The sequence below is a fragment of the Bubalus kerabau genome, chromosome 13 (assembly GCF_029407905.1).
Source record: "Bubalus kerabau isolate K-KA32 ecotype Philippines breed swamp buffalo chromosome 13, PCC_UOA_SB_1v2, whole genome shotgun sequence".
In the NCBI taxonomy this organism is placed as follows: Eukaryota; Metazoa; Chordata; class Mammalia; order Artiodactyla; family Bovidae; genus Bubalus; species Bubalus kerabau.
Window position 1 is genome coordinate 38,729,123 of NC_073636.1, and position 26,063 is coordinate 38,755,185.

At 47.6% G+C, this 26,063-nt stretch overlaps 1 protein-coding gene and 1 long non-coding RNA gene across 4 annotated transcripts; one reads left to right on the plus strand and one right to left on the minus strand.

Moving 5' to 3' along the window:
• The first annotated feature begins 1,681 nt into the window (after positions 1 to 1,681).
• LOC129625563 (zinc finger protein 133-like) lies at positions 1,682 to 18,431 on the plus strand. 3 transcript variants are annotated; one of them, XM_055544080.1, is made up of 6 exons: positions 1,682 to 2,084; positions 3,232 to 3,407; positions 8,706 to 8,866; positions 10,946 to 11,072; positions 11,472 to 11,567; positions 16,264 to 18,431. In XM_055544080.1, exons 4-6 carry the CDS (start codon positions 10,952 to 10,954, stop codon positions 17,949 to 17,951), a joined length of 1,905 nt encoding a protein of 634 aa, XP_055400055.1. In that variant the 5' UTR covers positions 1,682 to 2,084; positions 3,232 to 3,407; positions 8,706 to 8,866; positions 10,946 to 10,951; the 3' UTR covers positions 17,952 to 18,431. The 3 variants fall into 3 exon arrangements, with proteins under 3 accessions (XP_055400055.1, XP_055400052.1, XP_055400053.1); XM_055544077.1 differs by lacking the exon at positions 8,706 to 8,866; XM_055544078.1 differs by lacking the exons at positions 1,682 to 2,084; positions 8,706 to 8,866 and adding an exon at positions 2,264 to 2,311.
• Positions 16,927 to 25,364, minus strand: LOC129625564 (uncharacterized). The gene is made up of 4 exons (XR_008701538.1): positions 25,350 to 25,364; positions 23,913 to 24,292; positions 22,748 to 22,868; positions 16,927 to 17,081 (listed from the first exon to the last, which is right to left on the minus strand). It is a non-coding gene; the product is annotated as an uncharacterized LOC129625564 (long non-coding RNA).
• Positions 25,365 to 26,063: the final 699 nt, after the last annotated feature.

Genomic DNA, 26,063 nt, shown 5'->3' on the forward strand with positions numbered 1-26,063 from the left:
CGATCTCAAGCCATCAGGCCCATCCCCATGTACTTCAGGGAACTAGGATGGGAAAGAACAGGATGCTGGCCCTAGATAGCTAAGGTGCTTGTCAAAAGAATGCTTTCAGTGTACCCAGACTTTGGCATCTTTTCCTTCATAGAAAAGCACTAAATTCATTAACTGGATGTCTGCTTTTCCTTAATTAATAGTAATTTTTTGATGTTCTTATTATTTGTTTTGTAAAACTTCAATACATCCTGGCTCCCCTGTCCTTCAAAACAGTCCTTCAGAGGTAATTGAGAGGCTGCTTCCTAGGCTTAAGGTCCTCTGAAAATCTGCCTAATAAAATAGAATTCTCAGTTTTTAGGTTGTGCATATATATATATATATATATATATATTTTTTTTTTTTTTTTTTAGTGGACTCTAATTTCTCGGTGAACTACTAGTCCTATCGTAGAGCAGAAAGGGATGTGGAGAGTGTCCAAGTCAGACTAGGAACGTTCCTTAGGGCAGGGGCTGAACTGAATTCACTGTGAATGAGGCAGCCTCCAGGCAAGAGAAGGGAACAGATGCACCATCAGGGAGCTGAGAAAGAATTGTAGGAAATGCTTATCTCTCCTTGGCTTTGCAGGCCATGTGAACATTTTCTTGGTCTTCTAGATGACAAAACTTCAGAAAGCAAATCTAGGGGAAGTAAGGAAAACTGACAGGGTGCCTTGGTGGAAACACCCTCCACAGTGAAGGGGGTGTGCTCCTCAGCTCCCCAGTGGGTGTGTCCCAGATGGCACCAGTACCTCCCTGACCTCAATCAGAACCCTGAACAAAGACTCAGAGAGCTGTAGACCAAAAAGAAAAAGATGCTGTTTTAGTAAACAATGGAATGCTGCCTGCCATGAAGCCATCAACCTCTGCAGGCACTCTGAGGGTGCACATTTAGGGAAACTAAGGATGGAGAAAAACAGTATGCTGGCCCTAGATACTTCAGATGCATCTCAAAGGAATGATTTAAGAGAGCCCAGATTCTTTCATCTTCCCATAGTAGAAAAGTTCTAAATTCATAAAGCTGTCTGTTCCTTTGTGATCAGCAGTAACCTTTCGATGTTTAACCACCCTGTTTTCTTTTCAGCAAACTCCTACATATCCTGCTCCTCCCATAACTCTTTCAAACGGTTCCTCAGAGCTGCGAGGCTGTCTCCTAGGTATAAGGCCACCAAATGAAACACAATTCTCAACTTTTAGGTTGTCATTCTTGATATTTTGCTTTTTCAATGGACACTACGAGGGACTGAGCCCCAAGCTATGGTCTAACGGTGAGGCTCCTGTCCCCCAGAAGACAGATGAGATTGCCCATAAACGCGCGGACTGCGACAGAGGGACAGGATCTAGGGAGAGCGGTGCGGGTGCGCTAGTTGGGGACATGGGATCGGAACCCACGGCTGCCTCCTTTGACAGTAAGATCGCGGGAAGATGCCTCGCCTTCTCAGTCTCAGTCCCTACCGTGGGTTTAAGTGAATTAAAGGGAGCTGGTCGACACCACGCCTGCGCGGCTCACGGACCCCCCCCCCCCGCCCCACCCCACCCCCCCACGCCTCCACCAGCCCCGACACAGCCGTGCTTTCCCTGGAGCAAGCGTGGCCCGGAAACCGTTGTCCTCTCCGCCGCGCACCCCGGAAACTAAACGGAGATTCCCCGGGCACATCACTTCCGCCAGCCGAGGGGTGGGCCCAGCACAGGAGGCAGGAGTCACTGCTGGGGTTACTGGGGAGTGTAGTCTTTAAGGCGGAGGCGTTAGCGAAGTGGTCACTGAAGGAGAGGCGTTTCACCCCGGGTCCTCTGTAAAAGAGGGGGCAGGGCGGAAATCTAGGCGCCGCAGTGGCCATTCTCCCATGGGCATGTTACTGAGAAACAGCTCCCTCAAAGGCCTCTGGGCGCGCCGAGCATCCTGGGAGATGTAGTCCCGCCGCTTGGCCGGGGATTCTGGGTAGTGTAGTCCTAGCGTCCTAGCCCAGCTGGTGGCTGGAGTGACCCCTTGTTCCTCGCTGGTGAGTGTGGCGCCCCTGGGGCTCTAAGCTGCAGCCGTGCCCTTCCCTGCATGGAAAGGTAGGTCCTGAAAGTCTGGGCTGTTGGCTGGACCTGAGGCTTGGGACTCTGCGGGTGCCGGGCAGAGGAGGCGGCGGCGGGACGCGCTGTTGAGGTTCAGGCCGTGCCCTCCCGGATGTCATATTTAGGATGTGAGCGCGCATCTTCGATGGATGTGAGCGAAGCTCAGCCGTGATGCCTAGAGGTGGCGGATGCCGGAATCCAGCCACGTCCCGGGGCTTCTGTGGGTGAGGACACGTTAGGTCTTGGCCGAAAGAGCGATGATGATTGGGGGCGGGGCGGGGGTGGGTGGGGAGTGTCGCTCTTACCCCCAATTCCCTGGGGGCCAGAGGGTTGAGTAAGTTGGCATGAGGCCCTGATGTTTCCCAGGTGCCGGGATGAGGGCCATCCCGCCGCCAGGAGTTTTGGTGGGTGGTTTGCTGTGGGCAGCATGTGCCTGGGATGGGCTGGGTGTGGAACGGGCCACTTTGGCAGCGATCTTGGGTGTGCTTTTGGCCGGTCGCCCCTGGATTCAGGCCTTGGAGGAAGAGGTTGTCTGTGGCCCACTGGGCAAGTTTCTCAAAGGTCCTGGAAACTTGCGTTGACCCCAGCAGTCAGGGATGTGCAGGGCTCCGGTGTTTCCGGACTTGGGGATTTTGAGTTCCATTTTAAAGTTTTATTAAGGAGAGATTTTAGACAGAAATAAATAGAACTCTACAGACCCACCATCCAGATGTAACCCTTGTCACCTGGGGAGCAATCTTGATTCATCTCAAAATGACACACTGAGAAGCCTACAACCCACAGAGGTTCACTGTCCCTGCCCTACTTGAAGAGCCTAGCCTTGGCTGCCAGCTTCATCCAGACTCTGTGACTTTGTAACGGTGTCACCTTGGATAAGGGACTGACTTCACTGTGCTTCAGTTTTCTCATGTGTAAAATAAAGATAATAAATCGTACTCCATTGGATTGTGAGGCTAGAATGAATTAAGACGGTTCTGTGCCTGGAACCATCTCTGATGTGTACAGTCCTAAGCGTCCAGTGAGTACGAACTTTGCTTAGGAAGGTCCGAGGCAAGAGTGGGTCAGCTCAGGCCTGGTGTCGGCAGCATTACTGGGGCAGGCTGTGTTCTCAGCGAGCTTCCCGCAGCCTTTTCTTCTGTGACAGGTCCATTCCTGATGCCTTTAAGGAAGAGGAAGGCCTAATGGCGTGAGTTTCCAGTGACTCTGCTGAACCTTTCTGCTCTTGTGCTGCCCAGAGAGGAAGCCTGGTGGGCGAGGGGAGAGCTCCTGACAGCCCGGACTCACGTGGGGACTGCTCGCCTTCTGTGTGCTGAACCAAAGGTGGGTTTCCTTCGCTCAGGCTTGACATCTTGTGCCCAGCACGCCCCACCCGGGGATCAGAGCCCAGCTGGTTTCCCCAGGGGACATGGTCTGTGGTAGGGGTGGCTGCTGACCCAGGGACTCTTGTTCAGACCCTGTGTCCTCCTTGACCACCCCCCCCTTCCCCCATCCTTGTGGTGTGTTCAGGCCTGCGCACTCTCAGGTCTGTCTGTTGTGAAGGCCTCGGCCTTCTGTTCTGGTTCCATCCAGCGAGGCCCTCACTGCCTCTGTCCCTGTCCTGTCATCTCACCTGCAGTTACCTTAGGAGGCAGCTCTAACATTAGAGCTTCCTGTAAAATAACCACAGGGTCATCACTACACTCAAGAGAATGAAGAGTTGTTTCAGTCATAGCAGCTCTGTTCAGAGGCAGGAGAGGGGAGGTGTGTGGCTGGGGAGGAATTCCGGGGGACAGTGTCCCTGTGTCTGGCCCTCCCCCTGATTCTGACCTTGTGGACCTCAGTGAACACCTGCAGCTGGGCCTCCTTGCTCTTTCCAGGCTCACCTGCCCTGTCTCTCAGCAGCACGTGCACTGTGCCCTGGACCCCTCTCCTTCTGGTCTCCGCTCCTGCTCCGCCCTCACTCTTGTCTCTGCGCCACCTTCTTGTCCCTCTCCCCACCTGCCTCTTGCATTGGGCACCTGACGTCCACATACTGAACTTGCCATTCAGCCTTCTAGAAAGAGACCTTCCTAATCGTCCGCTTCTGTCCCAACTCCAAAGTCAGGATGCTTAGGTTCAAATCTCAGTTTTACCATGTCTAGCTGTGTGGCCCTGAGCTTGTTATTTCACCTCCCTGAGCCTTCTTTTCCTCATCTGCCACATGGGAATCATCAGAATGGTGTCCACCTCCCGGGGATGTTGGAGGAGATAACCCTAGCAATGCAGTTACAGTGCGGGGCACATAAAGCCTAGGTAATTGTTAGAGTTACTTTAATGCCTCCAGCTTCTCCAAGTCTCCTCCTCAGTCTCCTCCCCGACTCCCCACCCGGTCAGACCCTGCTTTACAGCTGCACAGAAGCATAGTCCGTTGTCTGCTTGTGCTTCCCCGAGCATCTCTGTTTCTGTGTCAACTGGTGATGAGCTGGGATGCTCTCCCGCTGCAGAGCAGCCTGCACATCCCCGGCAGTGTTCCCAGGCTCCCTGTTGATGGTGGGACCCTGGGGCTCAGGACTCCAGGGCTTAGGCTGTGTCATGACTGTCTGACCCTCCCACTGGACCAGGAGATGGTTGTTAGAGGGTAGGGAACCTCATTTGCTCCTCTTGAGCCTCGATACAGGTCCTGTCACTGGGTTAGCCTAAGCAGGTGAAGACACCAGTGTCGTCTTTGCTAGGCCCCACACCCTCTCCACATGGTATCGGGCCTCTGCTTCTGTTTGGTCCCTCTAGCAGGGTGCTGACGTTCTTAACCTGGTGCCTTGGGCCCTCCGAGAGCATACAGGCTTAAGCCTGTGACTGGCACAGCATCCCTTGTCACACATTTGTGGGTGAGAGCAGGGATGAGGTCAGCCTGAAGGAGCACCCAGTGTTTTGATGAAATAATTTGAGCTGCAAAATAGTGATAATATTCTAATATAACCCCTAGGATAAGCTATGAATCCAGACTGAAGTAAATAAGAAGGGACAACTCTTGGATTTCCCTGGTGATACAGTGCATAAGAATCTGGCTGCCAGTGAAGGGGTCATGGGCTCAATCCCTGGTCTGGGAAGATTCCACATGCCGTGGAGCAACTGAGCCTGTGCTCCATGACCCCTGAAGCCACTGCAGCGAGAAGCCTGTACACTGCCACGAAGAGTTGTCCCCGCTTGCCACAACTTGAGAAAGCCTGCATGCAGCAACGAAGACCCAGCACAGCCAACAATAAATAAATTAATTAAAAAAAAAGAGAAGGGACAACTCTTGCTTACAGAATTCCAGCTAATGAATTTCGAAGGAAAGGAGGAGGTAGAACATTGTCATTTGGTCAACTCTGCAGTAATAATGGTTGAAGACAGCTCCCACAAAATGATGCTAAAATTATTTGTAAAAGGTTGAAGAGACAAGATATTTGTATAATCTCAAAGTATCTCTCCCAAGATGTATATTAAATATAAAGGCAAAATGAGTGACTTAGTAATGAAAAAACCCAGCAGACACTGCCTTAACCAAGTGATCAAGACCAAGGTTAACATCATCAGTAGTAAAACATACCGATATCATGAACTCTATCAAGAGGTATGAAAAGGACACGTGACTTCTGAGACAATCTAGCCAAAAGTGAACTAGGGTCATTCTAATCATTTTCTTCTCAAATCTGATAAATCACAATTGAGGGCTGTTCTTCAAAAATGTCATTCATGAAAGAAGGAACTGTCACAGATTGGAGGAGATTAAAGATATATGACAGCTAAATGCAGTGCGAGAACCTCAGTTGAATCCTGGACCAGAAGGAGGAGGATATTAGTAGAATAAACCTGTTGAAATGTGGTTATGAGCTGTAGTTTAGATAATAGTAATAATAATCAATGTTAATCTGGTTTTCATCATTGTAGTATAGTTTTCTCAGATGTTAATGTTAGAGAAAACTGGATTAAGGTTACACGGGAATTGATATTTTTGCAACTTCTAAGTCTAAAATTCAAAATGAAAGTTCTGTAGATCATTAGTCTTATAGTGAATTGGATGTCGGATGAGTTCTGTTAAAGAATACTTCAGCATGTATAAATGCAATCATGTTTTTTCTCCTTGGTCCAGTTCATTAATACAGTATATTACAGTAATGAATTTCCTCATATTCAACCAGTCTTACATTTCTGGGCACTCTGTCTTGGTGAAATTTTTTTAAAAAAATACTTGTTTATTTATTTATTTGGCTCCGCTGGGTCTTAGTTGTGGCACGTGGGGTCTAGTTCTCTGACCAAGGATTGAACCCAGGCCCCTGCATTGGGAGTGCGAAGTCTTAGCCACCTGACCACCAGGGAAGTCCCCGAAATATTTTCTTATTGCTTTGAATGATATTCTTTTTGCCATGCATTTAAAGTCATAAAATATATATAGGACTTACTATCTTAACTGTTTTAAGTCTATAGTCCAGTATTGTTAAGTACATTCATATTGTTGTGCAACCATTCACACTCTCCATTTCCAGAACTTTTCAGAATGAAACTCTATCCCCATTAAACAATAACTCAGTTTCCCCTTCCTCCTAGCTCCTGTCAACCATCGCTCTACTCTGTCTATATGGATTACTCTAGGTACCTCATATAAGTGGAATTTTATATTTGTCCTTTTGTATCTGGTTTGTTTCACTTAGCATAGTATCTTTAATGTTCATCCGTGTTGTAGCATGTGTCAGAATTTCTTTTCTAAGGCTTAATAATATTCCATTATATACACACACACACATACACACACACACACCACTCTGCTATCCATTTGTCTACTGACAGACACTTGGGTCACGTCTACATTTTGGCTGTTGTGAATCGCTGCTCACGTGAGTGTACAAATATCTATTCAAGTCCCTGCTTCCAGTTCTTTTGGGGAAATACCCAGAAGTGGAATTGGTGGATCATATGCTAATGTGATTTTTACATTTTTGAGGAACTGCTGTGCTGTTTTCCATAGTGCTTGCACCATTGTACATTCCCACCTGCAGTGCACATGAGTTGAATGATGATTTTGAAAAGTCTCATGGAAGTCTGGTGTATTTTTTGTCTAGAGTCACTTAGGAGTTTTCTTGTTATTCTTCAGAGCCTGATAGTTTTTCCAGTAGATAGATACCTTGAAGCTGTTGGCTATGTGTCAGCTTCTCCCTGGTACTTTGTAGGCCCTTCATATTTTGATTCAGGTCATCTTTTTTCCCCAATTTTTACTGTAGTACAGTTGATTTACAATGTTGTGTTAATTTCAGGTGTACAGAAAAGTAATTCAGTTATACATATGTTCATTCTTTTTCAGATTCTTTTCTCATAAAAGTTTTTAGAGAGTATTGAGTAGGGTTTGCTGTCCTATATAGTAGGGTCTAGTTGGTTACCTGTCTATGTACTTTATATATTATATATTGTAGTGTGTGTCTGTTAATCCCAAACTCCTAATTTATTCCTCCCCCCACCACACACACACATTTCCCCTTTGGTAACCATACGTTTTGTTTTTTAAGTGTGTGAGTCTGTTTCTGTTTTATAAATAAGTTCATTTATATCATTTTAAAAACTTAAGTTCCATGTATGAGTGATATATTTGTCTTTGTTTGATTTACTTTACTTAGTATGATAATCTCTAGGTCCATCCATGTTGCTGAAAATGACATTATTTCATTCTTTTTATGGCTTAGTAATAGTCCATTGTACAAAGATGTACTACATTTTTAAAAATTTTTATTTATTCATAGCTGTGCTGGGTCTCACTGCTGCTTGGGCTTTTCTCTGGTTGCGGCAGGTGGGGGCTACTCTCTAGTCGTGGTGCACAGGCGTCTCATTGAGGTGGTGAGAGAGTCGTTTCCTAGGCAGGTTGATAAGGAGTCTAGGGGTCCCCAAGGAGAGAGGGGTCTGGAATTCTCAAGGAGGAAGAAAGGACAAACTTTTTTTTCCTTCTCTACATTCCTTAGGATTATATAACAATAATGTATCCTGCCTGAGGACACTCTCTGGATTAAACCTTCTGTTATCTTAAAATGTAAATTATGGGAGTAGACCTGGTCTTTACAAGGATGTATCCTGCCTGAGGACAGTCTCTGGATTAAACCTTGTGGCTAATTCTGTTATCTTAAAATGTAAACTATGGGAGTAGACCTGGTCTTTACAAGGATGTATCCTGCCTGAGGACAGTCTCTGGATTAAACCTTGTGGCTAATTCTGTTATCTTAAAATGTAAATTATGGGAGTAGGTCTGGTGAGGTCTTTACAACCTCCAGACATTCTTTGGATTCATTGGAGAGTATATAACTTCATTGCTAACACTAGCAAGCGGGTACTCTTTCTGCCCCCTTCTGATGCCTATGTCAGAAGCTTTCTCTATCTCCTTTATACTTTAATAAAACTTTATTACACAAAAGCTCTGAGCGATCAAGCCTCGTCTCTGGCCCCGGATTGAATTCTTCTCCTCCCGGGGTCAAGAATCCCGGTGTCTTCGTGTGATTCAACAACAGCCTTTCAGTGGCTTCTCTTGTGGCAGAGCACGGGCTGTAGAGCACAGGTTCAGTAGTTTCGGGACACAGGTTTAGTCGCTCCAAGCGTGTAGGATCTTCCCAGATCAGGGATCGAACTCTATTGTATTCACAGGATTCTTTACCACTGGAACTCGTGTGAATGCAGGTGGATTCTTTACCCCTGAGCCGCCGGGGAAGGCTGCACCACATCTTCTTTATCCACTCCTCCGCTGGTGGACATTTAGGTTGCTTCCGTGTCTTGGCTGTAATAAACAGTGCTGCAGTGAACACCGGGTGCGTGTATCCTTTCGAATTATGACTTTCTCTGGATATGAGCCCAGGAGTGGGACTGCAGGATCATGTGGTAGTTCTATTTTTAGTTTTTTAAAGAACCTCCATACTGTTCTCTAGAGGGTCTGTTACGAATTTTACATTCCCACCAACAGTGTGGGAGGGGTCCCTTTTCTCTACATCCTCTCCCGTATTTATCGTTCGTGGACTTTTTGAGGATGGCCATTCTGACTGGTGTGAATTGTACTTTTGATTTGCATTTCTCTAACAAAAAGGTCCGTCTAGTCAAGGCTATGGTTTTTCCAGTAGTCATGTATGAATGTGAGAGTTGGACTGTGAAGAGAGCTGAGTGCCAAAGAATTGATGCTTTTGAACTGTGGTGTTGGAGAAGACTCTTGAGAGTCCCTTGGACTGCAAGGAGATCCAACCAGACCATCCTAAAGGAGATCAGTCCTGGGTGTTCATTGGAAGGACTGATGCTGAGGCTGAAACTCCAATACTTTGGCCACCTTTTGTGAAGAGTTGACTCATTGGAAAAGACCCTGATGCTGGGAGGGATTGGGGACAGGAGGAGAAGGGGACAACAGAGAATGAGATGGCTGGATGGCATCACTGACTTGATGGACATGAGTTTGGGTGAACTCCGGGAGTTGGTGATGGACAGGGAGGCCTGGTGTGCTGCGATTCATGGGGTTGCAAAGAGTCGGACACGACTGAGCAACTGAATTGAACAATTAGCGATGTTGAGCCTCTCTTCATGTGTCTCGTGGCCATCTGTACGTCTTCTTTGGTCTGTGGCTGAAACTTGAAGACATTACGCTGAATGAAATAATTGAGACACAAAAGGACAGACACCGTATGATTTCACATATTTGGGATACCTAGAATAGCCAAATGCATGGAGACAGAAAGTAAAATGATGGTTGGTTACCAGGGTTTGTGAGAAAGGGCATTATGGTTAATGGTCACAGAGTTTCAACGTGAGATGATGAACCAGTTCTGGAGATGGATAGTGGTGATGGTTGTACCACATTAAGTGCGAGCATGCTTAATGTACTGAAATGTACACTTCACATGGTAAAAATAGTAAAATGCTTATGTATATTTTACAATCATTTAAAACCCACAAGCTGCTCCTACGCTCGACCTGTTCTGCATTTCTCCCACTTAGTGCCTTTTATTCCTCCTAAGTGGTCCTACGTCCCAGGATTCAGGCTTCCTCTCCTCCTTGGCTCAGGTGTCCTCTTCTCTGCTCCCCATACACCTCATCGGGAACACCTGGCACATGTCTCTTCCCTAGACTCCTGTGCTTCGTTCAAGACCAAGTTCCTGGGCCTCTTGTGAAAACCTCTCCTGATGTCCCTGTTGCAGGGTGCTTTCCACTTTGAAACAGTGTTGCGATAAAGGCAGTAAAGTTGGGCAGGGTGTGAGAATGGCATGTGAGATGAATTCGTGGACTGAATGGCAGGGACGTCCACCCTGAGCACCACAGTGTGGGACAGGACGTTTAGTGGACCGTTATCCACAGTTGAAAAAGCGGAGATGCTAGCTGATGGCTGGGATGGGCTCCAAACCAGGGCAGTAGGGTTCGAATTCGTGCTCTTGACCATTCCCTGCTGGTTGGTGCCTCTCAGGGAAGGAGGGCCGGAGGGGCTGTGGGATTCAGGGAGGGACTGAGTTGTGTTTGGTCTTTGCCATAACTGACTTGTGTGAACCTCAGTCATTCGGATGCTTCAACACTAATACCATGGTTCAGATTATTCTTTTAAATTTGTAAAACTCAAAAGTCTGGCGCTTTCCCTCAACATAGAGTTAAAGTTCCTGAAAGTTACAGGCTCCTATTTTTGTATGTATTTTTGTATGTATTCTCCAAATCAGCCCAGCTAGGACCTTGAACGTGTTGACAAGTGCCACTGCCCAGATGGTGACAGGGCTTTAAAGATCTTGGAATACAGAGCACCAGGGTCAAAGGCAGGATCTAGATCTCTCACCTGTCTCCCCCGGGCAGCCTCCCCCTTGCCCCTTACCCTGAGGCCTGGGCAGGGCTGGCTCCCGAGTGAACAGGGCTGTTTTGTGTTACAGGCACACATGGCATTCAGAGATGTGGCTGTGGATTTCACCCAGGATGAGTGGGTGCTGCTGAGCCCTGCTCAGAGGTCCCTGTACCGGGAGGTGATGCTGGAGAACTACAGCAACCTGGTCTCACTGGGTAAGCCTGCATCTCTTAGGACCCGGGTCCTGGCTGCTGGCAACTTGGAGCAGCCCTCTTGCTTTCTGGCCTTACCTTTGGGTCGGACTCCAAAGCAGAGACACTCTATAAACGTGTACAGCTGTGTACATATGTGTGTGATACTCCGCATTTCTAGCCTTCTCCCGCAGGCTCTCTGGTAAGCATGGCATCTCTTCCTAGTCAGTATCTTCTTGTAAACGAGGGAGGTGTTCTCTCACAGCATGAAGTCGGGTCAGTGAACTCCCATCCTGGCTTCCCTTCCCTGGGGGAGCTCACCACTCTCACATCTTCCCCACCACCTTTAGAAATCCTCCCCCCTGGTGTGGCTCTGAGTGCAGGATAACCTGCGACCATCTTGTTCTCTTTTTCTCTGAGCAGGCATTCCGTTTTCTAAACCAGAACTCATCACCCAGCTGGAGCAAGGGAAGGAGACCTGGAGAGAAGAGAGGAAATGCTCGCCCGTCAGCTGCCTGGGTGAGTAGGGACACTGGGTGGTTCAGAGGGCTGGGGATGGGGAGGTCTTTCTGCTGGGCCCCTGGCCGCTCACCATATGCATTGCCCTCCTGGCCTTCCAGACCTGCAGCCGCACTCGAGCTTCCTGGTGTCTCGTCTCCCTGCACTGGGTTTGCCGTCTCTGCCTCACTTAGTTTTCTCCCACATACATAGTCTGGTGGCTCCTGTTACTATATTTTAAAAGGATATTTTCCCTGGATTAGAATTTTAGATTGGCTTATTTTTTCACCACTTTAAAGATACTGTTCCCCTGTTCAGGCCTCCCATTGTTTCTGATAAGAAATCAGCTGTCATTTCCACAGTTATTGCTTTGTTTTTTTGTTACTTTTTAAGCCTCTGGCTACTTTGAGAGCTTTTTGTATGTTTGGTTTGGTGTTCAGCTGTTTGACTGCAATGTCACTATTTTTCCTGTCATAATGTGTGCTCAGATTTTTGAACCTATAAATTTATGGTTAGAGCCACATTGGGGAGATTTTTGGACATGATTCTTTCATGATTCTTTTGTTCCCTTCTGTTTCCTTCTTTTTGGAATGATATTCACATGTGTATTAGTCCTTTTTACATTGTCCCACAGTTTACTCAGCCTGTCTGTATTTTTTTTTAATAACTTTCCATTTTTGTGATGATGCTTCCTAATTGTTCATTAACGAAGAGCAGATTTTCCTTTACCTTCTTTAACAGAAAAGCAGATACTTAGAAGATACATTTTTAAGTGAAAAATTGCAAAACAATGTTTATTACATAGTTGGGTTTGTGTCAAAGACTGTGTCAACATGTATATGTGAACATAGACATCTGCATTATTATTCACCATGATCAGTGGTTAGCTTGGGGGGTAGAGAATTGGAAAGAGTGGAGTTTCTGGGGAGTTTTTTGACTTGGCATTCTTTTTAAATGATAGAGGAATAGATAACTGTAGGGAATTGTGTGTTTTTTAGCTTTTAAAATACTGTTGACAATTTCATAATAAAGAGAAGTATATGTTTTCTTTTTCTATGGGAGATTTTCTGTTTCTCAGTTTTATCAAATTTGAAGGCTTAGCTAATTTTGTCTTAAAATCAAGGGAAATAGCATATATAATAGAAATCATTTATATTTTTCAAGTTGTTTATATCCTTGTTTTTGGTCTGCTAAGAGTCATAGCCTTGACTAGACGGACCTTTGTTGGCAAAGTAATGTCTCTGCTTTTGAATATGCTATCTAGATTGGTCATAACTTTCCTTCCAAGGAGAAAGCGTCTTTTAATTTCATGGCTGCAGTCACCATCTGCAGTGATTTTGGAGCCCAAAAAAATAAAGTCTGACATTGTTTCCACTGTTTCCCCATCCATTTCCCATAAAGTGATGGGACCGGATGTGAAGAAGGCTAAGTGCTGAAGAATTGATGCTTTTGAACTGTGGTGTTGGAGAAGACTCTTGAGAGTCCCTTGGACTGCAAGGAGATCCAACCAGTCCATTCTGAAGGAGATCAGCCCTGGGATTTCTTTGGAGGGAATGATGCTGAAGCTGAAACTCCAGTACTTTGGCCACCTCATGCGAAGAGTTGACTCATTGGAAAAGACTCTGATGCTGGGACGGATTGGGGGCAGGAAGAGAAGGGGACGACAGAGGATGAGATGGCTGGACGGCATCACTGACTCGATGGACGTGAGTCTGAGTGAACTCCGGGAGTTGGTGATGGACAGGGAAGCCTGGCGTGCTGCGATTCATGGGGTCGCAAAGAGTCAGACACAACTGAGCGACTGAACTGAACTGAACTGCTCCTTGGAAGAAAAGCTATGACAAACCTAGACATCATATTAAAAAGTGGAGGCATTACTTTCCTGACAAAGGTTCATATAGTCAAAGCTATAGTTTTTCCAGTAGTCAGGTATGGATATGAGTGTTGGACCATAAAGAAAGCTGAGTGCCAAAGAATTGATGCTTTTAAACTGTGGTGTGTGCGAAGACTCTTGAGAGTCCCTTGGACAGTTTGATCAAGGAGATCCAACCAGTCCAGCGTAAAGGAAATCAGTTCTGAATTTTCACTGGAAGGACGGATGCTGAAGCTGAAGTTCCAATACTTTGACCACCTGATGGGAAGAACCAACTCATTTGAAAAGACCCTGATGCTGGGAAAGATTGAAGACAGGAGGAGAGGGGACAACAGAGGATGAGCTTGTTGGATGGCAACCCCAAGAGCAATGGATATGAGTTTGAGCAAGCTCAGGAGTTGGTGATGGACAGGGAAGCCTGGCATGCTGCAGTCCATGGGGTGGCAAAGAGTTGGATATGAATGAGTGACTGAACTGAACTGAATGTGTATATACATGTATTTATTAGGTATTCCCTAACTGCAAGGAGATCCAACCAGTCCATCCTAAAGGAGACCAGTCTTGGGTGTTCATTGGAATGACTGAGGCTGAGGCTGAAACTCCAATACTTCGGCCATCTCAATGTGAAGAGTTGACTCACTGGAAAAGACCCTGATGCTGGGAGGGATTGAGGGCAGGAGGAGAAGGGGACAACAGAGGATGCAATGGCTGGATGGCATCACCGACTTGATGCACATGAGTTTGGGTGAACTCCGGGAGTTGGTGATGGACAGGGAGGCCTGGCGTGCTGCGATTCATGGGGTCGCAAAGAGTCGGACACGACTGAGCGACTGAATGGAATGGAAGAGTCATAGCAGATTACTCGCCGATGTCATTGTAATTTATATCAAATCCGCCATTTCTTTCTAAGTTTTTGCTATATATTTCACTTCAGTGTACTGTTAGGCATGTAAAGGTTCATGACAATTTTATTTCATTCATTAATGAAGTTTTTAATGTTAAAATTCTTTAGTTCCACATTATATTCCTTAAACTTTCTTTTTTTCTAAAAAACTTTTTTAAATTTTATATTCATGTATAGCTGATTAACAATGTTGTGATAGTTTCAGGTGGACAGTGAAGGGACCCAGCCATACATATACATGTATCCATTCTCCCCCAAACTCCCCTTCCATCCAGGCTGTCACATAACATGAGCAGTGTTCCCTGTGCTGTAGAGTAGGTCCTTGTCAGTTATCCATTTTAAATATAGTCGTGTGTTACATATCAATCCTATTATTTCTTATTAGTCTTAGCACCTGCTTTGTTGTGGCTCTTTGTTTTTTAGAGAGTTTTGGTATGATATCTAATGTGATTTGCGGTGTCATGTAGCTGCTATTGCATCTTCTGCCAAACCAACTGTTATCTTTGAATAGGGACTTTGGCCCTTTCACATTTACTGGAACAGCTGATGGATGTCATGGGACTTACTTAGGGGCAGACTGTAGGGCAGGTACAGAGGCACATAGGGAAGAGCTCAAGGTAGAAGCAGCAGCATCTCTTCTAGCTCAGGCTGCTGAAACACAGCAGCAGAATTCATGGCAGAAGCAAAAGGTTTTACTGTGTTTCTGGAGGCTCGCAGTTCTTGGTTGGCGGAGGTATTGGCAGTTTACAAAGGAGGCCTCCCTCCTGGACTTTGAATGGCCACCTCCTCACTCTGTCCTAACCCGGCCTTTCTGAGGCTGCACATCCCGGCTTTCCTCCTACAGGGAGGTCACCAGACATATCGATTAGAGCCTTATGACTTCTTTTAACCTTAATCACCTCTGTGAAGGCCCTGTCTCAGAATACAGTAGCATTCTATACTGATGGAATAATTCTAGAATGTAGATGTATACACAGTTGGTTTTCAGAAGTTCAGTTCATCAATGAAGGCAAGTGTTCAGGCAGATGCAGTGAGGTCTGGACCTGGTTCCTCAGACTATGTGATCCTGCATTCTGCCAGCTGAGTAGAACCAGCGGTGCTGAAGCAAGGTGTTCAGTGTTGACATCTCCTTATGAGAGGTACTATGAGAAGAAAACTTTTATATTGATTCCTGGTGCCATTTTATTTAGGTTAATTATGGAAATTAACAAGACTCAAACTGATCCGTGGCACCAGTCATTGGGGGACCTAGACCGTGTGTGTTGTCTACTGCTAAAAGCCTCCTGAAAGTGAAAATGAAAGAAAATGTTAGTCACTTAGTTGTGTCCAGCTCTTTTGCAGGTTCCTCTGTCCATGGATATTCTCCAGACAAGAATGCTAGAGTGGGTTGCCGTTTCTTCCTCCAGGGGCTCTTCCCGACCCAGGGGTCAAACCTGTGTATCCTGCATTGGCAGGCAGATTCTTCCTTGTCTGAGCCACCAGGGAAGCCCTGCCTTGTGGGAATTCTGGTCCAGAGTAGGCCTCTAATAAGTATTTGTCCGAGAGTCGGGACCCTCCAGGTTCAGGTGTCTCACATATGGTATCTTTAGCCATTCCGCTGTGTTGCCTCCTACACCGGGGTCTTCCAGGCTCAGGGACAGCTCTCTTCTTCCACCCCATCCTCCCAGGGAGACAGGGAAAGACAAAGACGTTTCCATATGGGTCCTCTGGTTAGAGCTCTCTTGGTCACAGACAATCCCTTTGGACCCTGTTTGTGTCACTGGGTGGTTGTGTGTTAGGAGGTCGTTGTAGTGGGTCCTCTGCAGGAAGTCTTGGTGGGTGGCCCTGAAGATGTAAACATTTTGAAGAACAGGGACTGGAGTCTTAACCATCAGACCAGGCAGAACTGCTTTGGCGGCTCCACGTCTCAGTTCTGACTCAGACTCTTCTCTCTGCCACAGAACCAAAGCCAGAACTCCACCTCTGTCCTTTCTGCCCTCCGGATCTCTGCAGTCAGAAATTCCACATGCAGCAGGTGCCGTGTAGTCCCCCACCCTGGATCTTCACGTGCCTGTATGCCGAAGATCCCGTCCAGCCAGGAGACCTGTGCCTGGAGGACCAGCAGCAGCAGGCCGCTGGTGGTAGTGCCTGGATCGAGGAAGTGGAAGGGCAGGAGGGAGAAGGTGCCCCGCCTTTGTTTGGAAAGACAGAGAAAAGTACTGTAGAAGCATTCCCCAGGCCACCCCAGAGGCAGCCAGTCATCTCTGGGGGTGGGGTCCCAGGTATGGAGATAGAGGCCGGCTCTGCACAAATGGGGACCCCTGAGGAAACAGACAGGCTGTTGAAGAGGATCCAAGTCCCAGGGTTTGGGACTGTCAACTGTGGAGAGTGTGGACTGGGTTTCAGCAAGAAGACACACCTGCTCAGTCACCAGAGGATCCACTCCGGGGAGAAGCCCTACGTGTGTGGGGTGTGTGGGAAGGGCTTCAGTCTAAAGAGGAGCCTGGACGGACACCAGAATGCGCACTCTGGGGAGAAGCCTCTCGTGTGCGGGGAGTGTGGGCGGGGCTTTAAACAGAGGTCGAAGCTCATCATACACGAGAGGAGACACTCCGGCGAGAAGCCGTACATGTGCGGTGAGTGCGGGCGAGGCTTCAGCGATAAGTCGAACCTCCTCGTCCACCAGAGGACACACTCTGGGGAGAAGCCCTACGTGTGCCAGGAGTGCGGGAAAGGCTTCAGCCAGAAGTCAGCCGTAATCAGGCACCGGACGACACACCTGAAGGAGAAGAGCATCGTGTGCGGCAATTGTGGGCTGGGCTTCAGCGACAGGTCGAACCTCATCAAGCACCAGAGGACACACTCAGGGGAGAAGCCGTATGTCTGCAAGGAGTGTGGGTGGTGCTTCCGGCAGAGGTCCACACTCGTCAACCACCAGAGGACACACTTGAAGGAGAAGCCTTACGTGTGTGGCGTGTGCGGACACAGATTCAGCCAGAATTCAACCCTCATCTCACACAGGCGCACACACACCGGGGAGAAGCCTTACGTGTGTGGGGTGTGTGGGCGGGGCTTCAGTCTCAAGTCCCATCTCAATAGGCACCAGAACACGCACTCCGGTCACAAGCCCATCGTGTGCAAGGACTGCGGGCGTGTCTTCAGCCAGCAGTCCAACCTCATCCGACACCAGAGGACACACTCGGGGGAGAAGCCCCTAGTGTGTGCGGAGTGCGGGCGAGGCTTCAGCCAGAAGTCCAACCTCGTGGAACACCAGAGGACGCACTCCGGGGAGAAGCCCTTTATGTGCAGGGAGTGTGGGCGGGGCTTCCGCCACCAGTCGGCTCTCATCCGGCACTGCAGCACGCACACAAGGGAGCAGCCGTTCAACTGCCGGCTGTGCGGGCGAGGCTTCGGGAACAAGTCCGCCCTGCTCATGCACAAGTGGTCACACTTGGAAGAGAACTCCTTTATGTGCACAGTGTGTGGCCAAAGCTTTTCCCACAAGAAACACCTCATCCTCCACCAGATGACACACCAGGGGAGGACGCCGCATATGTGCAAGGGGTGCGGGCAAGGCTTCATCCAGAAGTCCCACCTCAACAGACACAGGAGGAATGTGTGCCGTCCACAGAACACCATTTCAGTCTGACCCGAGGCACCACCGGAGCATCCTTACTGACCCCCTCACCCGCTCCAAGAGCACTGCTGCTGCTAAGTCGCTTAAGTCGTGTCCGACTGTGTGCGATCCCATAGACGGCGGCCCACTATGCTCCCCCGTCCCTGGGATTCTCCAGACAAGAACACTGGAGTGGGTTGCCATTTCCTTCTCCAGTGCATGAAAGGGAAAAGTGAAAGTGAAGTCGCTCAGTCGTGTACAACTCTTCATGACCCCATGGTCTGCAGCCTACCAGGCTCCTCTGTCCATGGGATTTTCCAGGCAAGAGTACTGGAGTGGGGTGCCATTGCCTTCTCCATCCAAGAGCACAGACTAAATCAAAACATTTTACACTCTTCTTGAAAACACATTCCCTAAGCGGACAAAAAGACATTTGAACTCAGTTTACTTTCTCTACCTCAAGTTGTCGTGTTTGGGGCACTTTGTTCTAATAAAACTCTGCTGCTTTACAAATCTGTGGCCTCACCTGTCTCTCTCATTCACCCACCTATAAAGGTAGGGAATCAGGGGTGGTATAGACATCTTGAGCTTCTGAGGCCATGGTTCCGCAGTAATTCAGTGCTTTGGATGGCGTAAGAACTGAGTCAGTCTGTGATTCTTGGACAGTCTGGTCCTTTATAGAGAGAGAGGATCCCGGAACTGTGTTCAGGGGATTTGGGCGAGGGACGAGGTCTTCCAGGAAACACGACCTCCCCTAAGCCGCTCACTCTCACCTGCAGCCCCCTCCCCACTCTCTCTCAGCCCCTGTGGCAGCCCCCTATTGGCTTGCCTCCTCCTCACTCTCAGACATCTCCACTTCTGCCTTTGGTGAATCAAATCAGCGGTTAGGACCACTGGTACTGCTTAGAGTTAGGATAAACACACCACGAATAATTGTGTGTCAGCTGGTTAACCTAGAAGAAATGAACAAACATCTAAACACTTAAATCATGTATAAGGAAATCTGAACAGACCAACACGAAGAAGGAGATTGAGTTAGTAATCAAAAACCTTCCAAAATAGCCTGAAATCAGATGGCCTTATTGGCGACTTCTAGCATTTCAAGAATTAACACCCATTCTCAAAATCTTACCAAAAAAGACTCTTCCTAAATCATTCTGTGAGGCCAGTATTACCCTACTAGCAAAACCTGACAAAGACAACACAAGGAAACTACAGACAGCTAACCTTATGGATATAGATGGAGAAACCCTTGACACAGTATTAGCACCAAATCCAGCAGCCTATGAAAAGGATTTTCACACTGTGATTGAGTGGTTCCTGGCTCAACATAGGAAAAAAAATCAATACATCATGTAAATAGAATAAAGGGGGGAAAAAAGCAAACATTCCATTTATATGAAATATCCAGGATAAGCCAAAGCAAAGAGACAGAAGGCACGATACTGGCTGCCAGAGACTAAGAGAAGAGGAAATGGGGATGACTGTTCCCCATTAACAATAAAGGACTGCCTTTGTGGGTAATAAAAATGTTCTGGAATTCGATGGTAATGATGGCTGCAGAACATTGGAAATGTTAAAAACCATTGAACTGTATACTTTAAAAATGGTCAAAATGGTAAACTTTATATTACCTGAATCTTAACCTCAATTAAAAATTTTAATCTTACCCACCCAAATCTTGTCATTGGAGGAAAAATAAAAACCTGGGGCCACAGAAATACCTGGGACCTAGAATTGCCAACATAAGATAAAGCACAACACACACTCGGTAAAACCCTAAACTGGCAGTGACAGCATTTCAATTGTTAAAAAAAAAAATTAAGTTTTCCAAAGCAAATTCTTTGTCATACTTGGAAGCAACTCAAATGAATGAGAGAAATGTTTCTGAGAAACCAGAGGCTTTGCTCTATTTTTAGATCAGAGCTGATTGCTTGGGATTGCTAAATCCTCTGAGTGTCTATTTATTAATCTGTTAAGTGTGGAAGCAAACACTTCAGAAGCAGGCATAGCCACCCTGCTGGCCAGCCAGACTGAGTGCCCGGCTCTATAATGTCAGTCTGGGGAGAAAAAAGAAAGCAAAATGTAGTGTTCTGATCTCTGCTCTCGAGCTGCATACAGTATTATAGAGAAGAACAACTCAGTGCTTATGGAATACCAGGACAGTCCACGGCCAAAGGCCGTGTCTGTGCCCCTGTCTCTTGGTGCTCCCGGTCAGCCAGAGGGGCTGCCTGCACAGAGGAGAGGTGAAGCCAGGGATGTTCTCATCAAAGGTGGGGAACTGCCTGTAGGATCAAGGAATGATGACAAGGACCTGGAAAGTCAGAGGAGAGAAAGCTGAACCCAGGAAAAATCGGAGGGAGAATTTTTAGGTATGAAAACAACAGCTATAGATTCCAGAGAGAGAGACTCCTGTGCCTGGACTTTAGGGGGTGTATTAGGGAAGTAAGATAAATTGTTACTAATGGTCAGGTCAAATCCTGGAGGGCTTCAAAAACCACCTTGGGAAATCTAGAATTGGAATTATAAAGGAAAGGGACAAAATAAAATACTGAGGCATTTAAACCATGGGAGAAACTTGGTGAAAGGGTTTAAAAAAAAACAAAAACAAAAAACAGCCTGACAATAACTATTACTCAGGTTTGGATGTAGACGGTAGGAGAGAAAAGGTAAGATGCCTGGCCTGTTTCAAGTCAACCATTAAATATCTTTCAAAGCTAGCACACATTTCTACTTTTGCTATTTTATCTCAAACCTGAAGGCCACCATATGCTTCCAGCTGCATTTGTAGCTCTTTTTTTTTTTTTCTTTTAAAGCATATCTCCACTTCCTTGCATCTAACTGCAGAGATTCCTACCAGGGCTCAGATTGCTGAGTAAACAATGGTGGTTTCCATTCTGAAAAAATTAACCCTGCTGCCCACCGCCCTGAGAATGTGGTGTGGGAACCAAGGGATGATTAGGTCTTAGTTGGTAAATTTTCATGTTGTCTAGTGGAGTTGAAGGAGCCTTTTCAGACATTCCCTTCACATTGTGGTGGTGGTTTAATCACGAAGTTATGTCTGACTCTTGTGATCCCATGGACTGTAGCCCTCCAGGCTCCTCTGTTTATGGTATTTCCCAGGCAAGAACACTGGAATGGGTTGCCATTTCCTGCTCCAGATCTTCCTGGCTGGGGGATCAAACCCATATCTCCTGCATCACAGGCAATCTGTTGCCTTGCAGGCAGATTCTGTGTTCTTTTTAAAGAGAGAAACTTGCCAACTGACTCAGTCTGAGGTCCTGACTAATGGCATTCTTTATTCCTCGTGATTTGAATCTAGATGTTATAAAAACAGTGGTGAAGCTGCCTGTATCTGAGTCAGTATAAATACCAAGCCTCCCTGCCTGCTGCTTCTGTACCCAAGAAGAGAATTAATCACCTGTGTCTCTGCTTCAGATTCTCTAAAACTCTTTCAGCTGTATTCCCTGAGAAAATAGCAGCAAATTCGGAATCTGTCTAAACTCCACTCAACGGCAATTTCTCATGGCCTATTGGTTAATAAATCATACCTGGAGTTATTTGTTAAAAAATAATGATTCCCTGGCAGTCCAGTGGTTATGACTGTGGACGCCCACTGTGGGGGCCTGGGTTCAGTCCCTGGTCTGGGAACTAAGATCCTACAAGCCTCAAGGTGTGGCAAAAAAAGAAAACAACTCACCACCACCAACAAAAAAGAATAAAGAATATATAGGTGAGCTTGTGGCTGAAAATCCATAGTCAGACAAGGGCTGTAGTTGCCCGACCATTGTCACTACTAATTAGGCCTTCTTTTCCTCTTGTTTGTACACAGCTGTAGCCACAGGCGTATGTGGTCAGTCACGTCGGACTCTTTGCAACCCATGGACTGTAGCCCCCAGGCTCCTGTCCTTGGAATTCTCTAGGCAAGGATACTGGAGTGGGTTGCCATTTCCTTCTCCAGGGGGTCTTCCCAGACCCAGGGGTCGAATGCACATCTCCTGCATCTCTTGCTGGCAGGTGGATTCCTTAGCAGTGTGCCTCCTGGGAAGCCCTTGCATCCATTTGGGGGTGGGTGCGTAAATGAAATGATAAGAACAATAAAACAGCAAAACAGTACGATTCTGAGATGCTGTTTTTTCATTCCCTGGAAGATGGGGAGATGTGGGAACATGAGGTTGGACGTCTGACCAGGTTGTCAGGAGGGCATGAAGGTACAGACAAGCTCTGTGTAAACACTGCACTTCCACCAAGTGTGAGGCCAGCATGCAGAACTTTGAATCGTGACGAGTAGGAAAGATGGCAAGTGGCTGGAGTAGGAAATGTCAGCCTGTGTCAAGTCTCAGCAACGAGGTAAGTCTCAAGGCTGGACGCACCCTTGCCCACATCCTACCAGAGAGAGGACATGCCATGGGATTCAAATGAAGGGAGAGGGTTAAAGCCTTTTGTAGCACCGAGAGGCTGACAGGACAGGGTGACTGGACACAGATGACTGGGCCTGGCTGCAGTTTTAATTGGTGACCTTCCCCGGGCACCTCCCGAGCCACTGGGTAAGGGACAAACCTGCTAACCTGTGGGAGCCTTAAATTCTCTGCATCCGGCATCCTCTCAACATCACGGCAGGTCCTCACACACCGGGTCACTCTTTATGTCTGAAATATTCTGAAGTTTTCCGCCCCATAGGGCGGGCACACACTAAATGCTCCCTCAACACCTTTTGATTTGATAATTTCACTTTCCCTATAAAAGCTGATTCTGATTTTAAAGAATCTGAAGGAGAGAGTAGGAGAAGTGAGGGATATTTCCCCAAGAGGGAAGAGATTTCTTGGTACCTGGAGTAAAAAAATCAGGATGTTGGTCTTTGGGCAGGGAGGTTCCCTGGTGACTCAGCGGTATGGAATCCGTCTGCCGATGCAGAAGATGTGGGTTCAATCCCTGGTTCTGGAAGATCCCCTAGAGGAGGAAATGGCAACTCACTCCAGTATTCTTTCCTGGAGAATCCCCATGGACAGAGGAGCCTGGTGGGCCACAGTCCATGGGGTTGCAAAAGAACTGGACATGACTTAGCAACTAAGACAATTATTTTTTTAAAACAAGGAAATAGATTTCAACTTTATTAGTGAACAAAGATATTTATGTAAGTAGTCTACCCACAGAGACATCTAGAAAACTCTCTGGATGGTACAACTATCCCTCCTTCACTTGAGATTTCTGCACTGTTTTATTTTTACAATAAGCATGTAATGGTTTGCATAAACAATAAATCATCTCCAGTAAGAGAATTAGTAAATCGGGCTTCCCTGATAGCTCAGTTGGTAAAGAATCTGCCTGCAATGTAGGAGACCCTGGTTCAATTCCTGGGTCAGGAAGATCCACTGCAGAAGGGATAGGCTAGCCACTCCAGTATTCTTGGGCTTCCCTTATGGCTCAGCTGGTAGAGAATCTGCCTGCAATGCAGGTGACCTGGGTTCCATCCCTGGGTTGGGAAGATCCCCTGGAGAAGGGAAAGGCTACCCACTCCAGTATTCCAGTCTAGAGAATTCCATTGACTGCTACAGTCCCTAGGTTCCCAAAGAGTTGGACATGACTGAGCGACTTTCACATTTTCTTCACTTCAGTCTGTCAAAATTTGATGAAGCCTAAATATGCACCTGGTTGTAAATGTGCCTAAAGAGATAAAACACACTGTTACCTGTTTTATAACAACCTATAAACCCACATAACCAGGATATTATTTGAAATGTAAAATGTTCTGAAGTTTTGCAGATTATGAGATTTGATGTCAAATATTTTCTAGTCTACTGACACACATAATTTTATTTTTCTTTACAACCTTATATCAGAACTATCTGATTAAAAAACAACAACAAATGTGTTTCTCAAACTCCACAGCCAGGATACCCCCTGCTGCAAAGCCTGAGGCTTGTCTACAAGATTCTTTTGCCTGAACTCAAAGATACAGTGAATTTTCTCAACAGCTATTTGCTGAAAACCTACCCCACCATGTTCATCTTGCTAGACTTGCAGGAAATCAAAGCAGAGTCTGCAGCAGAGAGGGTTTATTCGCAGCGCCACCGAGCAGGGAGACGGGAGAACAAACCTCAGACCTGCCTCCACAAAGGCAAGGGACTTGAGTATTTACAGGATAACCAGTCAGGCAGCAAGGCGGCCTGAAGCGCAGGAAGCAGTGATTGGGGAAAGGTATGATGAGCCTCATTCTGCACAGGTGGAACCAGGCTTCAGATTCCCACTTCCCTTAGGTCACCCCGGGGATGCTGGCGCCCACCCAGCTTAGCTGGCTGAGCGCAGACAGATGCAGCTGACTCCAAGTCTCTGGAAAACAGCTCGGGCCAATGTCTTGTCTAGGTTCTGGGCCCCTTGGAGGACAAGCAGATCTTAAAACAACCTTGATTAGTGCTGGCAGGTGAGGTCGATTTGACTCATCACCCATGGTGTCACTGCCCCATGCTGGGGACTGGAAGGAGGTACCAGAATCTCATGCCTGCAGATGTTTGGTCTCTGGGGAGACGGGCATGTGACTGGGGAGAACTGGCTGGATAGGTCATCTCTGTAGAGGGAGGGGCAGAGGGGCTGGGGTAGGAGCTTCCCAGCCTGGAGCTGAGGAGTCAGGTAACGCTCTGGGGCCCGGGTAGGATCTCAGAGCAGAACCAGAGAAGCAGCTGTGGTGATGTCTAAGCTGCTGGTCCAGGAGACCCAGGCAACTCAGGAAGGGCGTTTGGGTTTCTCACGAGGACAGTTGTGGGTGCCTGTAATGAGCAGGACACAGGCAAGATGGGAGGAAGGAGGCAGAGGGACCAGAGTTGTTGGGAAGGCCAGGCCTGAGCAAGGGCAGGGCCAGGATTTGGTAGCAGGGTTGGGACCAAAGTGCAGGCATCATGCCAGCCAGTGGGTTTGGGTTACCTGGGCACAGGTGGAGTCGGGGGGGAAGGCCCACGGGGTATGTACTGGGGTTGCCCTGGTGAACGGTGACAGAGAGCCAAGCAAAGTGACTTGGTAGCCCATCAGCGCTGAAGCCAAAGGCCCCAGAAAAGGGACAAGACAGGAGTGAAAAGAGCAGAGTGAAAAGAGCTGGTCCTCAGCGCCCCCAGGGGACAGAGATCGAGCACTGGTATCTGCACAGAGCAGCAAGTGAGGCCACCCTGGTCACAGGACTGCGGCCTGAGGACACCCTGACAGAGGTAGGGACTGCTGGGGCATCCCTGCAGCTGGGGGTGGCCGGAGAGGCTTCAGGGAGGAGACCCCGGCCCTGCTGGGCCGCTGGCAACCCTCAGGCAGGAGGAACCTGCGTCTCCAGGCCTGTTGGGTGGGACGGCCCGAGGGGAGACAGGCCCCCTACAGCCCCTGCCCTCCCTGGTTTGTGGGTGACAGCATGTGCTGGGCCTTAGGCTCTGTGCTTGGAGTCGTGGGCCTCACCTTTCAGAACTGGAACCAAGTGCTTATTGACAGAAAGCCCGGTCACTAGTCACTGGCCAAGTTCAGTTCCCAACGGTGCGGCCTTCAGCTCCAGGAGGCCACCATCAGCCCCTCCACCTGCAGCTTGCTTCTTCAAAACCACAAGAGACTCAGCTGTTTCGGGTCTCTGACCTTGAAACACTGTTTTAAAGGGCTCCACTGATTAGGTTAGGCCCACCTGGGACAACCCCCTTTTGATTAAATCAATTAATTGCTATTATTTTTAAATGACATCAGAGGCTCTTGTCACCTCTGCCACATAAGATAATCCAGTCTCAGGAGCAACACCCCTTGGTATTCCCAAACACGTGACTCACTGGGCATCACCTTGGACCAGCCTGTCTCGTCCAGTCCCTGGCATGTTGTACCCCGATTTGAGAAAGAAAAAGAGTGAAAACGGGGCTGAATATCAAAGAAAAAGGACAGTAGACTAAAGCAGTGCATGAGTCAAGAGTTCTCCAGAGAACCAGAGGCGATGGGATAGACGTACACTATAATAGGGAGAGATTTATTACTGAAACTGTCTAGCGCTCCTCGTGAAGACTGAGAATCCTCACCTCCTGATGTCTGCAGCTGAGACTCAGGGAAGCTGGCCACCTGGTTTCAGTTTGAGTGCAGAGGCCTGAGGACCAGGAGCACGGGTGATGTCGGCCCAGTCTGAGGGCGGGATAAGGG

Excerpts from the sequence above, each read along its gene's own strand:
- LOC129625563 (XM_055544080.1), top strand. The coding sequence starts at position 10,952 with ATGGCATTCAGAGATGTGGCTGTGGATTTCACCCAGGATGAGTGGGTG. Across the intron at positions 11,073-11,471 it reads CAGCAACCTGGTCTCACTGG|GCATTCCGTTTTCTAAACCA; the intron begins GTAAGCCTGCAT and ends TTCTCTGAGCAG. Across the intron at positions 11,568-16,263 it reads CTCGCCCGTCAGCTGCCTGG|AACCAAAGCCAGAACTCCAC; the intron begins GTGAGTAGGGAC and ends TCTCTGCCACAG.